We start from the raw sequence: 16,050 nt of genomic DNA, 5'->3' as shown, positions 1-16,050 counted from the left end.
TTCCTGCATTGCAGGCGGATTCTTTACCCACTGAGCCATTGGGGAAGCCGTTATTCATGATATGCATTGCAAATACTCTCTCCCAGTCTATGATTTGCCTTTTAACTTTGTGTCTTTTGTTTAAAAGAAGATTTTAATTTTCAGGTGGTAAATGATCCATCTTACATGAGATTTGGTTGTCTGCTGTCCTTTTCAATGGGCAAATGGAGGGTCATGGATATTGAGTTTACACCTTCATCTCATCACTTTTAGCTATGTCTTACCCACATTTATTAATGTCTCTGAGCCTCAGCTTCCTCATCTGAAAAATGAGGACAATTCCTACCTCACAAATTTTTTGTGAAAATTAAATGAAAGGATACTAGCACAGTGGCCCCCTAACACCTCACTCTAATTGTAAGCATTTTGAAGTCCTTATAGTATGCAAAATACTATGTGCAGGGTCAGCACCTAGATTTAGTTTATCATGTTGGTTGAATTTGCTTTTAAATGAATATAAAGTGCCAAGTATAATAATATTCACTTAATTATTAGACCAAAATATGGAAAACGGAACCAGAAAAATACAGCAATTATTAGCTCCTTAACCCACAATTACTCCAGTGGACTCCCCTAAACTAAAGTAGCAGCAGAGTTATAGTAAGTGGCAGTATTAAATAGGCGATTTGTAAGCATCCCTTTAAGTGAAAATTGTATTCCAAAAGCTTGGAAACACATTTCATACTGTCTACCCTAACACAGGCCAAAATTATTTAACAGAAATATTGTAAATGATATTTATAATTGGTTTTGAGGGGAAAAAATCACAAACTGATATGAACAGGTAAGCCCTAGCAATTTTATAATAAATGAGTTACATGAGGAATAAGCTTATAATTAAAATGTTAACAAAAAGTTAATATTTACTTCCAGCTTTTACTTATGATTTTAAAAAAAATTTCAGCACTGGAAATATTGACAGTTGAGCATATTATATATGCCATAAATTTCAAGAATAAAAAGAGGAACATTAAAAATTTCAATGAATATTGTGCTTCATACTACCCAGTCACATGGGCCTACATGTATTTGATGTTCAGAAGCCAGCATGACAGCAATACAAGGTTGAACAGAGACAACTTAATTTACAGAACTATTTCCACAGGCCAGGCATTTTCACCTACACACTCTCCTTTAGTCTTCATGAGTTAAGTACTACTAATTTTTTACAGAGGAGGAAACTAAAGTTCAGACAGGGTATGTCACTTGTCCACATTCAATAAGTAGGGGAGCAGAATTTAAACTTCTGACATCAAGTGTAAAATTATGAGCCCATCTTATAGGTGAGGATGCATCATAATAAAAAGTTTTCATGACATTTGCAAATCCATGTAAATAATCCCCTAGGATCTCAGGTGTTACTTGCCATCTCCATATTCTACCCCCAAAATTGCTGAATGAAGAGGCCTCCTTTCATACATAACTAAATCATCCTGCACTCAACGGGTATGTGTTTTTGCTAATTAGGATTTTTAATTGATTTGTTATGCTTTACTGTGGTGCTGAAGAAGACTTTTGAGAGTCCCTTGGACAGCAAGGAGATCAAACCAGTCAATCCTAAAGAAAATCAACTCTGAATATTCATTGGAAGGACTGTTGCTGAAGCTGAAGCTCCAATACTTTAGCCACCTGATGCGAAGAGCCAATTCATTGGAAAAGACCCTGATGCTGGGAAAGACTGAAGGCAAAAGGAGAAGGGGATGACAGAGGATGAGATGGTTAGATAGCATCACTGACTCAATGGACAGGAACTTGAGCAAACTCCAGGAGATAGTGAAGGACAGGGGAGCCTGGCATGCTACAGTCCATGGGGTCGAATAGTCAGACATGACTTAGCAACTGAACAGCAATAACAACTCAAAGTAGATGAACAATAAACTAAAAATACTTGTTGTCTTATTGTGTGCAATAACAAACACTATACAACATGAATACTGTCTCTGATTTGTGACCAGATTCTGAAAACATGCTTGGAAGTCTTTTGGCTTGCTCTGACTAAAAATAAGTAAATGATTGCCATGAAGATGCATTTTAAACATGAAGTTTGATTCACCTCACCAGAGGCCTTTGTTTGATTTGCACTTATGGTTTTATTTATTCAAATAACTTGCCTTTTTTCTCCCAGGAGAAAAGACCTACAGATCATCACCCCATCACTGCTCTACACAAAGAATAAACAACGTCAACGAGAATCACTGTACTTAACAAACTCCAGGACACGCTATAGCACTGTTTATAAGATGTAAATCGCGTCTTGTTTTATTTCACTGTGCTGCTAAATTCAGACGTCTGCTTCATTTTAGATCTATGTCCCCTGAAAACAGCCTTCCATGCTTTATTCAATGCTGCCAAACGTGCAAATTCAGTGAGGCACTGCAAACAGCGAGCATGAGACACAACCTAGACGATGTCCACTTAGATAGGGATGATTGAAGGGTTACCATAGTGTGGTGGCCATAAGTGCTACTCACCAAACAGTTCCTGCTCTCTGACTTCTGAGCACACAACAGACCTCTGGCCCACTGCGTGAGTAGGGCCCAGCAACCAGCTCTAGTCATTGGAATGTGAGCAAAAGTGCTAAGTCTGGCTCCTGGCCAGGACCATCAATAATGCCACACAAGAGCCTCCAGAGCAGTTATCCCTCTGCCGAGGTGACAGGCAATGGTCCAGTCTGGGGTCTAGAGAGAGGATGAAGACAGGACAGAGCAGCACCCCACCCCTGCCAACCCACAACAGATACGCAGCATAAGCAAGAAGTAAACCTTTGTCAGTAAGAGCCCTGAGATTCAAGGGTTGTTTGTGATCACAGCATAAACTGGCCTCTCCTGCCAGATACCCCAGACAAAGAAGGCCGTGAAAAAGAACTTGGTGTCTCTAGTGACAAGTTAGCAGATTTGTATGATTTAGTATCTGGCACTAAATGCTATTATCTTGTCAAGGAAAGGTCCATTAGCCCATAGTTATTCGGACCCCAATCATCATGTTCCAAAATCTGAATTAAATAGAGCAAGCAAAATTGAAGAGGGAAAGCTACAGTTGTAACCTTCCAAACTGCCAACTCTAATTTATTGATCTGCCAGGGTTCTTGGTTGTAAACAATAGAAACCACTCTGGCTAGTTAAGTAGAAAAGGAATTGACTACAGATTTATTAGCTTACAGAATCTCAAGGGCAGGAGGAATACCACCAAGGGCACCAGTGTAGCCTGCGCTGCCCCACCACCGCTGCTCATTTCACCACCCTCGGCCCTGGATGCGTCCACTAGGACCAGAGGCTCTGTGGTCCTTGTGCTGAAACGTGCTTCTTCAAGTCTCTAAAGTCTCCAGACTCTCATGAAGGTGTATGTGAATGGTGAAGCCTAGGTCATAAGAAGGCCCCTTAGAACCAAGGAAATGTATTCTTTACCTTTTTTCTTAGAAAGGCAGAGAATTCCTTAAACACAGGAAGGGAATTCACAGGTATGGCCTAGAAGAATGATAAATACCCATTGGTTGTGGTGGTTTAGTCACTAAGTCACGCCCAACTCTTGCAACCCCATGGACTGTAGTCTGCCAGGTTTCTCCATCCCTGGGATTCTCTAGGCAAGAATACTGGAGTGGGTTGCCAGGGAATCTTCCCAACCCAGGAATCAAACCCAGGTCTCCTGCATTGCAGGCAGATTCTGTACTGACTGAGCTATGAGGGAAGCCCATATACTCATTATATATTTGATAATAGGTAATATCTGGAGAGAAGGGAAATGGCAACCCACTCCAGTATTCTTGCCTAGAGAATTCCATGTACAGAGGACCCTGGTGGGCTACAGTTCATGGTGTCACAAGAGTCAGACAAGACTTAGCAACTAAACCACCACCACAAATGGGTAACATGGATAACCAACGTCCTCAATACTCATTTTAGTCCATAATCAAGTTCTGAGAGCTCTTCTGGTTTCTGCAGGTCTTTCTTCAATTCTACCCAAGTGCCTTTCCAGTGAATCCCTGTTTTTACTAGCTTCAGTTGGGTTCAGTCATTTGTAATCTGTATCTGAGTCTTGATACAGAAATAATCATATGTTGAAGAATCCCAAACTAATTGCAAAGAGGACTGTAAATATTCAGATGCTCTGAAGAATTTTTCAGATCTTTTTTTTGCAAAGTAACTCTCTGAACTGACAGACAAAAGAATCAAACAAAGAACATAAAACCCTAACTTTGGTTTGAGAACCCTAGTGGGGATCATGAGTTGAATACTGATTATATTTATCTTCTCCACAAAAGTCCTCACAAATAATGTCTTACTTAAAAAGAAAAGAAAAAGAAAAATATTGCATAGATATAGATCTTGTGTATATATGCCAAACTGAATAAAAAATCCGAAGTATGCACAAGTTACCAACTTATTGATGAGTGCTACTTGGAAATAAGTTTATTTCTAACAGTTCTAAATAGAGAAACTGTTAACCAATAAAGAAATACACAAAGGGAAAGGCACAGAGGCTAAGCTCTGAGATTATTATATGTAAAAAAAGACCTATGCTCTATTTCCAGGTACTCAGAAAATTTCCTCTTTCTCCAAGAATGGATCCCTGGATGGAGGAGGAGGAGGTGCAGTTTGGATATTGGGCTAGTTTTGTGGTCTATGGCTAGTACTGGCTGACCCAGGGTGAGTAATGGTCCCAGCCCAGGAGTCGAGGGAGGTGAGTCTCACTATGGTGGCACCAGAGGGAGAAGGCCAAGGAAAGCTGAGATTTCCAGAGTAACCTTATTCCTTCTCTCCTCAACATCATGATCATTTACCTCTTCCTACAATTCAGTGATAAATTCCCAAATTTTCTCAATAAATTTAATTTTTTTTTTTTTTTTGCTTAAGCTAGACCAAAGTCTTTTTTTTTTTTTTTTTAGTAACCAAAAGAATATTGTATTAACTAAGTACACTCCCCTAAACCTTACTCTCCCCAGTAGCCAACTCCAGCCTTAGGTTACTGAACTCTCTTGACTAGGAATGACATAAAAGGATCCTTAGCTTCTGTGTATTCAGTATTTATGTACTGAGCGGCCCCTGAGCTTAGCAGCATTAACCTAGTTTGTCACTTTTTAGGAAAAGTAATTGCAAATTCTGGCAACTGGCTCAGGGGTTGAAACTTCAAATGCCTTTACAGATCAGACAGATAATATAAAGGCAGACAGTGCTGAACTGGACTCCACTGGACACTATATGCTGCATCTGAAGATGTTTATGTTTAGTTACTTGAAACACTGTGTGGCTCAAACAAAATTCTTCACAGGCCTCCTAGTCATAAACTAACAGGCCACTTTGCTATTAGTTTAAATTACATATGGTCATAGACTAGAAAGCTCATAAAAGTCAATTTTGTTTCAATCATCCGAGCAGGATAAAAATGCCCCTTGAACAGCAAACTTTCCCACCCTGTTTTAGTAGAAAATTCTACAGGCCAAAAACCAAATGTCTACCATTCTTAACAGTCTCCAGTTGAACTACACAGCTCTGATTCTTTTTACAGACCAAAAATGAAATCCAATTCGAGAAAACTGATAAGGCTTCCTGTTTCTTGGAGAAAATGTACTGGACGAATTGCACATAGAAAAACCTAAAATCTCCACCACCAATTGTTGAAAAACAGTGGGGGCTCCATTCACAGTACTTTTGCCCACAGAAAGCTCTCAGAGGAGCTGTGAGGTTTGGAAGGAGTGCAGAAGCCTACTCTCCATCAAAGTTTTCATCAGAATCTGCTTTTCTTTTCTTTTTTTTTTTTTTGGCAAAACTAAGCAACTGCTATTTCACACCCACATATTGCTGGAATCCATTCAATTACCCTCAATGACTGTTTAAAATGAAGATGCTGTGCCTCCTGAGGACAATGTGAGAGGATTAATGAATGTTGCTCCTGAGGGGCAGACGTGTAGGGAAACAGCAGAAACCTAAAGAAGCTGGAAACTACTGCTGGGCCTTCTTTTACAAGCAATTCAAACCTACCTTCAAGTATTTTGTAAAGAATAATAATGTTGAAGGTAGTTGGATATATCAAGGGGCCTACTATGCCATTTTTCCTCATTCTTCTTGATGATAATCATGGAATGAGAAAACTAAGAGGATGACAAGAAGTGATGAAGAAAAGACAGAATTTTGCCATATGGTTTTTCAGGAGAAGAGGAAAGAGCATTTTTTCCCCTGACACACTGTTCCAAAGGATCTGTAACTAGCAAACCAAGCCAGCACTTTGCTGGGTTCTGTAGCTCTGTGACTCAGAAGTCACTTTTCTATCCAACATATTAAATGTCAAGCAAAATACATCCGATAAGAGAGAAGAAATTTCTTCAGGAAGCTTTGCTCCTGTATGAGTTCTGATGAAACAAAATTCATATTTTAAGGCAAGACAAGAAAAATTTAAATAAACTTTTTTCTCTGCCTGTCTGGACCTCCTCCCTCCCTTCTAGTCTGCATTGTGCACCTGCATGATGCATTAACCAGACCACTCCAATGGCAAAAATATCAGCTTAACCATAAAGATCAATTTTTTTTCTTCTGGAGCCAGCCACGTAATTTCTTAGAAGGCAACCTTCCTATCTCAATCCTGTAAAATGCCACGATGACCCACCACTCATCTTATACACACAGACTTTTTGGTAACTTTATGTACAGTGCCAATTTAGTACTTCCCTAAAGTTGGCTTAAAGCTCAACATTCAGAAAACTAAGATCATGGCATCTGGTCCCATCAGTTCATGGCAAATAGATGGGGAAACAGTGGAAACAGTGGCTGACTTTATTTTTGGGGGCTCCAAAATCACTGCAGATGGTGATTGCAGCCATGAAATTAAAAGACGCTTACTCCTTGGAAGGGAAGTTATGACCAATCTAGATAGCATATTAAAAAGTAGAGACATTATTTTGTCCCACAAATGTCCATCTAGTCAAGGCTATGGTTTTTCCACTAGTCATGTATGGATGTGAGAGTTGGACTGTGAAGAAAGCTGAGTGCCAAAGAACTGATGCTTTTGAACTGTGGTGTTGGAGAAGACTCGAGAGTCCCTTGGACTGCAAGGAGATCCAACCAGTCCATCCTAAAGGAGATCAGTCCTGGGTGTTCATTGGAAGAACTGATGTTGAAGCTGAAACTCCAATACTTTGGCTACCTGATGCAAAGAGCTGACTCATTTGAAAAGACCCTGATGAGGTCAGGAGAAGGATGAGGGCAGGAGAAGGGGATGACAGAGGATGAGATGGTTGGATGGCATCACTGACTCAATGGACGTGAGTTTGAGTTTGGGTAGACTCTGGGAGTTGGTGATGGACAGGGAGGCCTGGCGTGCTGCGGTTCATGGGGTTGCAAAGTGTTGGACATGACTGAGCGACTGAACTGAACTAAACTGAAAGGAGAGCAACTGCTACAGAACAGACTGGGTCAGGTGACCTGGGGAGATACTAGGCCTCACTTAATGGAAATTCTTACCTTAAATGCTCAGGACTTTATTAATGTCACTAGCTATATTATTGTATTCTACCTATTTCACAAGATTATTATTTCTTGTACTACCAAATGTGTGATGGAGCCTCCAGTAAAATTAATGATGATTAGGCAAGCTTAAACAATTGACCAAACATATTGTCCTATAAGATCACAGATTATAACAGTGTAACTTTAGATATAAGAAGACGCAACAAGAGACATCTCCTTGACCATAACTGACTAATAAAACAGATGGTCCAGAAGCTTTTGACTATTGTTAACAGGGCCAAGTCCAGTAATAGGGCACTGAGCAGCCTATCAATGAAATCCTTGACTTACCTGGGAATGAGCATTCCTAGGGCCTTGGGACAAGTTGGTCATGAAATGCCTCTCAAACCTTGGTCAAAATTAAGACCAAAAGGGAGGGGATTGTAAAACAGAGACTGTTGCCTACTATGTAGTTCTTTGAGAATCAAGTCATTAGCCACTACATTCACTGACCTGGAATTCAATACCCTGGAATTCAGGACAAAATCAGGACAAGGCATTCTGTGCTCTGAGAAAAGACAGGCCTTCAGACAGTTAGATATTTTCAGGAGAAAATTCATAAACCCATACTTAGAAAAGCACTAAAACCTGTAAAGATACCTGTTACTTATGAATAACAGTAACTCTTCATCAAGCTGTGTGCTTGATTGCACTGCCCTGTCTAGAGAATCACTTATACTGGCCTCCCCCTTTACCTCTTTAGAGCAGTTCTCAAAGTTCTCTGAGAGATTGTCTCCTGGGTTATAATACTCAGTTTGGTTCAAGTAAAATTTTCCATTTCTTTCTTAGATTGACTACTGATTAATTTTTTTGTCAAAAGTACTTCTTCTGGGCATATGAGCCATATATTTTGCTGCTTTTAGGTAGATTGCCAACTTGTAAAAGAAACATCTACCCAAGATTGTAGAAAAAAGTATAATAAAAAAAAAAAAAGAAAGAAAAAGAAAAAAGTATAATCAAGGACACCATCATTAGTCCTCTATTTATGTCCCCCAGAAGAACTTTAGCCATGGAATCATAGTAAATGTCTAAGAAAGAAAAACCAGAAAGAAACACAGACAGAAAACAGAAAGTAAAAGAATAAAAAAGAATTACAGTGATATGTGTATGCTTAAAGTTTCTGTAATATACAAAAATGTATGGATTCTAGGGGAGTCCTAATCCCACAGGGCAGTGTTTATCTACCATGTATCATTTGCCCTCATTTCATAATGCTATAAGATTAGAACCTCTGATGGGAAAGATGATTTAATATTTAGAGCTATTTCTTGTATAGCTTGTTGAAAGAAGAGGATAAGAAAAGAGGAAAAAAATTACATGAGGACTACACATCATTTCTCTTTTTTATAACAGATTATTTGCTTTAAGAGAAGCATAAGCTATGATTAAAGTGGCAATATAATTGCTGAATTTTTGTCCTCTAACACCTGCAAAGGAAGCACATTGACAAGAAACACTTGGCAACCCAATTATTTCATGCAGGTTTTCATCCACCCAGAAAGCCATCCTCAAAATAGAATGGAACTTTTTCTCCTTCACCAATCTGGTAGGTGCCAATGGCAAAGTATCCAAGAACCTAAATAATATTGTTTATCATTATCCTCAACAAACAAAATTTAAATAAAATAGAATCCAAGGAATTTAACACATTACTTCCAAACTTATTACATTAATTAACTGCACATTCAGTTTATATTTCACCTTGTCTCGATGGGAGGCTAAAAAGGAACAAGACTTATCCCTGGAGAGATACAGGACATTGCACTCTGTTCCCTAAACTGGGAGAACAGACTAGATAGTTGCTCTTTCCAGTTCGGAGGAACATTTTGACTGTGAAATAATGGAAAAATTAAACAAATTCAAGATTCCCACTATCTAGGAATTTGGGAAAGTCAGACTGTATACCCTGAAAATAAAAAAATAACTAACTAGCTAGGGGGAAGAAAATCCAGGGAAATTTTTTTAAGAGGCTAAAACCTAAAACAATACTTAAAAAATAGTTATTTCAATTGCTATGTTCACTCAATTATTTCTTATATATTTTTAACCAAAGTCATTTACAGTTACACATAATAGGTTGAAATAATAAGATTCTTATTTTTTACTTATTGGTGTCTTGGGAATAAACATTTACTGAGGGTCACTGGGAAATGTGATCCTTTCCATCATGAACAACTGTGCAGACAAAACATTCAATCTAAAATAGATTATTAGGTCACAACACATACAAGGCAACTCACAAATCAGGACGCATTTCTGTTGTCTCCCAAACTGGTGAAAGATTAGCAAGGAAGTAGGAATGATGAAAAAAGGTTTCTGAGCCACAATTCTTGACCTGAATGTTCAATGATGGAAGGGGCATGAATCATAGGATGGGGGCAAAAGAATCAGCATAAACCAAAGGAGTGGAAAGAAGTTATAACAAATGATATTTAGGGAACGGCTGAAGCTAAAGACTTGGGACAGATTAGTGAAAATTAAAGCGACCATTATTGAGCCATGCTTACAACATGCAAGGTTCTATGCAAATATTTCCTTTTTTAAAATTTACTTTTAAAACTGAGTCCCAGGCCTCAGACTTGCATCTCTATTTTGTTAGCAACCCTCACTGCCCAGATGATCTCCTGTAGTCTCACAGCCTTAAAAGAGTCACTTGTACACGGAGGAGTCCCACATCTCTATCTTCAGCCTGGACATTTCCTCCAGTTTTAGACTCCTATGTCCAACTGCCTATGTGACATTTCCAAATGGATGTCCAAAGGATAACTCAAACTCAAGATGTTTAAAACAAAAATCCTAAAAAAAAATTTTTTTAAATAAATAAATAAAAATAAAACAAAACTCCTGATTTCCATCTACTCTCCCGAAAACACAAAACTAAACAACAAAAACTACTCCTTTCTCATCTTCCTGCAAACTATATCCAATGTTGGACCACTTCTCACACCTCCACTTAAACCACTCTAAGTCACCACTGTCTCCAGCAGGAATCACTACAGCAGGCTCCTAAAGAAAGTGGATGTGAACTTGCCCTCCAGGGGCCCTTTGAATCTATGCATTCCAAACCTTTCCATATGCAGGCTCCAGTCATCACTTCTGTTGTCTGAAGTGGAGGCTAAGATTTAAGAATGATTCTTCAACAGGTAAAAGAGAAACAATGCAGCTGAGAGCAGATGTGAAAAGGCAAGTGCAAGGTTTCGTTAGGGGTGCCCAGGATGGAACACTTGAGAACACCCAGAGGGACAAAAGAACCTGAACTCCTAAGCAATATCAAGTCCTGAGTCGAATGTCCCCTCCAAGTTAGCCTTTCTTGACTCCTCAAGCAGAGTTCAAGACCTTAATTATAGCTCTGTGCCTCCCCTACTAGACTCTGAGCTCATGTTGTGCCCCCAGCACCTGATGCAGCATGGTCATCAGGATTGTCCTGGTAAGCCCTTGGCAAAAGGGTGTTTAAAAGCCTTTGGCAAAACATGGTATTATGGGAAGTGCATTAGAAGAATGAAGGAAGTGACTACATTCTTCAGGAAGAGCAAATTAATACTTAACAGAGGAAATGAGGTTTCAGATATAGATGTCTGAATTTATCCAGGAAGATAACACTGATGGATTAGACAGGGACAGCAGCGGTGAGGAAAGACAGAGGTCAAGGCTTGAAGAGGAAGTGAGAGAAAGGAAAACAGTAGAAGAAATTGGCAGACATGCCATTGAACAGTAGCTTAGAAGTAAGCCGCAGAATCCAAGGAAGAGGTTTTCTCTCTCCCCAACAGGTGGGGATGTTTAAAATAAAAGAGGAAAAGCAAGGCAACAGAAAGAAGTTGCCCCAAAGAATGTGGTTAGGGTTGATGGGTATAAAGACCAGGCAAGCTCAGACCTTCAGTTCTTAATCTTTTCATTCCCAAGTACCAAGTAAATTACTGAGCTCCAAGAGGTGGATAGGAGGCCAGAGGCTTAAAACTCAGAGGTCAAAATTGAATAAAATAACTACTCAATGCGTGAGCCAAAAAGTTAATGAGGTAGGGAGACCAACACTGTTTGTGTTGTAAGACAAATCCAGGTTATTACTTCAGTCCTCCAGGTCCAATTAATTTTCCATTAAGCGGTGCTGGGGGCTGGACTTCTCACCCTGAGTTCACCACCCTGCCGACGACGTCTTCGGTGGAGTTCAAGGAAAATTCGACTCAGTGGATCTTCATCACTGCCATGAAGGTAGAGTGGAAAAGCAATTCACAGTGGCTACCCACTCAGCTTTGTGCAGGCCTCACGGAGAAAACCAGGAGGAGCACAAAATACAAACAAAACCACAACTCCTTTCTTTCCCTTGCCTTGTCCACTGCTCACGCGCTTCCCCGACCTCCCCCCAAAAAGTAAGCTCCTTGAGAGCAGGGCTTGGTGCTTCGCTGCTGGATGCCCGCGTTAACAGTGGGCCTGGCACCCAGTGAACGCTCAGCAAATACTGGTTGATTATTGAATGAACCCAGCTCCCACTTAATCGTATCTGGGCATTGAAGGATGCCACCAATGGTGCTGATTTAGAGAGCGCAGAGATAAGAGAGGAAGCAGAAGATTTTTTTTTTTTTTTTTTTGGAAGGTCGCAGTTTGGGCAGTCCGCGGAGGCCTGGAGTTGAGGGCTCTGTAGCGAGGCCGGGAGGGGGATTGCATCTTTTGCAACTGACCTTCCGGCGGGGACGCCCGCGCAGGGCGCAGCAGCCAGGCTCCGGCGTCCCACTCCTGCCGCCCCGCGCCGGCGCTCGGCGCCCGCTGCGCACGTAGGTCACCTGCCTCCGGCTGGCGCCGCGCCGCTGGCCGGGCGCGGGCTGCAGGTGCGACCCGGGCGGTCGGGGGGCCTGGCCTGGCGGGGAGCTGAGGGCTGGGGGCTGGGGCCCGGCGCGCTGCAGCTCCGCGCAGAGCCGCAGGCCGAGCAGCAGAGCGGCGGCGAGCAGACAGCGGCGCAGGGCACAGCAGCCCCTCCCGGGCAGCCTCTCCCGCGCCATGGCGGGCTGGGCCCGGCCCGGCGCTCCGCTCCGCCGCCCGCACGCGCCCACCGCTGCAGGGATGTGGCCCCGCGGGCCCGAGCTGCCAGCTGTGAGAACTCCCCCGCGGGCCGGGGCGCGGGCTCGGACCCGCCTCTCTTCCTCTGTTCAAGGAAGCCTCGGCGTAACCTTATCCAGCCCGGCTGGCAAGGGCGCGCGGGACGGCGGGCCAGGCGGGGTCCCAGGGACGCAGGCGGCTCAGCTGAGCCAGACTCCCGGCCCAGCCTCACCTCGAGGGTCCCCGAGGAGGCGCCCTCCAGCCCAGGCTCCGGAGCCTGCAAACTACAGGGCCAGAAAAAGCACAATCCTAACGGGATCCTGGGCCATAACTTCATTTTCTAGTACTAGTGTTGTTGAAAAGAAACACAGGAGGAGGATAGGTGAGCTGCCAGGTTTTGCTGCAAGGAACAAATTCCGATTGTCAAGCAGCGTGTGCCGTGAAGTACATTGTGAAAATACATCACACCTTTATGCTCAGGTTTACAACTTCTCTCCCTCAAGAAAGAAGGGAAAGGGGGAGGAGAGAATAGCGCTGGATGCAAAATAATCAAATTAAAGTTATTCCATTTCTAAATTCTGCCTGAAGCCAACCCGTGCTTTCTCCTCGTGTTATGAAATGTGTGGGGGTGAAGGAGGAGGGGGAAAAAGCAAGCTAAGACATCTGACAGCGGGGAGAAAGAACAGAAGTTACCATGGCATGATGTAAATCAAATTAATTTAGCTCCACACACACACCTCCCTGCTGTCTTGCAGAGATACAGAGGAACAAATTTATCTTTCAGCAAAATGCTCCCCAGCTGGTATTTCCATCACCACCTTGACCTTAATTAATCAGGCTGAATGCTCACAGCCTGAAGTCCAGGGTTGACTGTTCCTTTTCAATTGTGAGTAGACTTCTTTCTCACAATCCATTTGAGGTTTGGATCTGAGTTTGTTTTCTTTAGCTGTGGCATATTTTTTCATACTCTGTGCTTGCATTTTCCATGCTTTTATGTCAGAGTGCCCTCACTGACCTGCCCTCTGCCTTTGACAGCCTATTTGTTGTTGTTCAGTCTCTCAGTTGTGTCTGACTCTTTGCGACCCCACGGACAGCCATAGCATGAACAACAGAGAACAATATGGAACCCCCCCCCCCCCCAGCCCCTAGGTGGAGAAGGCAATGGCAACCCACTCCAGTACTCTTGCCTGGAAAATCCCATGGACGGAGGAGCCTGGTAGGCTGTGGTCGTGGGGTCGCAAGAGTTGGACACGACTGAGCGACTTCACTTTCACTTTTCACTTTCATGCATTGGAGAAGGAAATGGCAACCCACTCCAGCGTTCTTGCCTGGAGAATCCCAGGGACGGGGGAGCCTGGTGGGCTGCTGTCTATGGGGTCGCACAGAGTCAGACACGACTGAAGCGACTTAGCAGCAGCAGCAGCAGCAGCCCTTAGGTGGGAAATTACACTCTCCGTTTCAATTTCAGGAATTTTCCATAAGGAGCCCTCCTTTCTAAAATCCTCCTGGCTTAAGAAAGACCCAATTGAATCTTTGTCACTGCACAAAGCACTTGGGCTATTTCTCTGTATGTAACAGAGCTTCTCAACCTGATACAGTCCGCTCTCTGAGCACTCTAGGTCCTCAGGCTTCTATGGGTTTCATTATGGTTGAATTTTGTTTTTTTCTAGATGTAACTCTCTGGCTATTGCAGATAGGCTCTGTTTTAAAGATACCAAGCAAGTTCATTTTTCCTGACACAAACTCTCAGACAAAACATCACATCCCTTGACTACTTAAACAACATGAGCTGTGGTGTTACACTTGAACTGAATCAGGTACGCCAGTCAGGACCCTGCCATTCAGAAACTGTGAGACTTTGGGCAAAATAACTTCTGTGAGCCTCAGTTTTCTCATGTGTAAATAGACATATATTTCATAGGATTACAAAGATTGCATAAAAATTAAATGTTTAGTACCTAAATAATGCATGGATATAGAAGTTATTTAATTAATAGTTATTATTTTTATTAATTACCATTAAAGAAAACCCTGGATGTTATGAAAAACAAGCTTTAAGCATTGATTCCAAAGGAAGGAGTAATTTTGCCTCCTAGAAGACAATCGGCAATTTCTGAAGACATTTTGTTACAAGCAGTGAGGGTCAGGGGAGGATGCTACTGGCACCTAATGGGTAGAGACCAGAGATGCCTCAAAATATAAGAAAATATAAGAATATTTGTTTAAGATCTTTATCTTACACAGTATTCTCTGAATTAGAAGTACCTAACAGTGGACAGGGAGGCCTGGCGTGCTGAGATTCATGGAGTTGCAAAGAATAGAACACGACTGAGCGACTGAACTGAACTGAACTGCACAGTGCATTGGAGAAGGAAATGGAGAATCCCAGGGACGGGGGAGCCTGGTGGGCTGCCATCTATGGGGTGGCACAGAGTCGGACTGAAGCAAAGCAGCAGCAACAGTTGCTAGAAGCCCCTAAAACTCAAGATCCCTCGATTGCATTCTTAAATTATATAATTGTGTGAAGCTATTTAAGATATGATTTATCTTATGCTTGTGGTGATTGTGGATCACCAATGTCTGGTACAGACTTTCCTAGAAGTTTTCATTTCTATGCTGCCAACATAGTGCCACTAACAAAAGAAGTCATCTTTTGAAGCTTATGATACCACTGACTCATACCCTCTGCTTACCTGTTGAATTCTTCTTCAAGGGGAAACATGAAGAGTATCCTATAATGTTAAAATGGGGATATTTAATGAGACTCTGAGTTAGGCGTGGAGGAGGGGAGCGCAGAACACTGTAGCTCTTGAAGAGAATGGGCAAAATGACCTCATCTTTTCCCTTATCTCATGTCTGTGGCTCTCTAACAATGTTCCATTATGGGGGGAACACATTTACTATCCAAATAAAACGTACTGTGTAAAGCCCCTTTTCTCATCTTTTACAGCTGTCTCTGTGTGTTTATTATTAATAAAAAAACAGTTTATATGGATGTAGCGTCATTAATTTTCTAGGAATCTCCTATTTTATACTTCTATGCAGTATTTCCATGTGTTGTTAATGGTAAAGAATCAGGAAATGCATCAGTTGGTAGGCTGGAGAGATGAATCTAAATGATCACTCACAGAGCGGACAAGCAATTTTTCACCTTTGCTTTTCTTATAGACTTGAACTCGTCTCAGTCATTTCTGGATATGTTTCCAAAATGCAGATAATCATTAACCACTGACTCGTAGGTTGGTTAATTAAATGTGGAGGTCGGTAAACCACAAAAGCAGGTTTCATCAGATCATAAATTACATCCTCCTTGAGGTTTCAGCCAACAAAAATGGGTGAAACAGAACATTTTTACTGCTAATCTCCTGGACATCATACATTTCAATTTACACACATGCTGCTTGCAGTGCAGTGGTTCTCAACCAGGGGTAATTTTGCCTTCTAGAGGACAACTGACAATTTCTGAAGACATTTTGTTACAACCGGT

The 16,050-nt window shown here is 41.9% G+C and overlaps 1 protein-coding gene across 1 annotated transcript in view; it reads right to left on the bottom strand.

Annotated features, from left to right (window-relative positions):
- Positions 1–12,808, bottom strand: part of METTL24 (methyltransferase like 24) — a 116,060-nt gene extending 103,252 nt beyond the window's left edge. Inside the window, exon 1 of the mRNA XM_043890328.1 lies at positions 12,209–12,808. Coding sequence (XP_043746263.1) covers positions 12,209–12,526 — 318 coding nt within the window. The 5' untranslated portion in view covers positions 12,527–12,808. The remainder of the gene's footprint in view (positions 1–12,208) is intronic.
- Positions 12,809–16,050: the final 3,242 nt, after the last annotated feature.

The sequence above is a fragment of the Cervus elaphus genome, chromosome 28 (assembly GCF_910594005.1).
Source record: "Cervus elaphus chromosome 28, mCerEla1.1, whole genome shotgun sequence".
Classification (NCBI taxonomy): domain Eukaryota; kingdom Metazoa; phylum Chordata; class Mammalia; order Artiodactyla; family Cervidae; genus Cervus; species Cervus elaphus.
The sequence above is the reverse complement of the archived record's forward strand: the minus strand, read 5'-3'. Positions and strand labels throughout refer to the sequence as shown.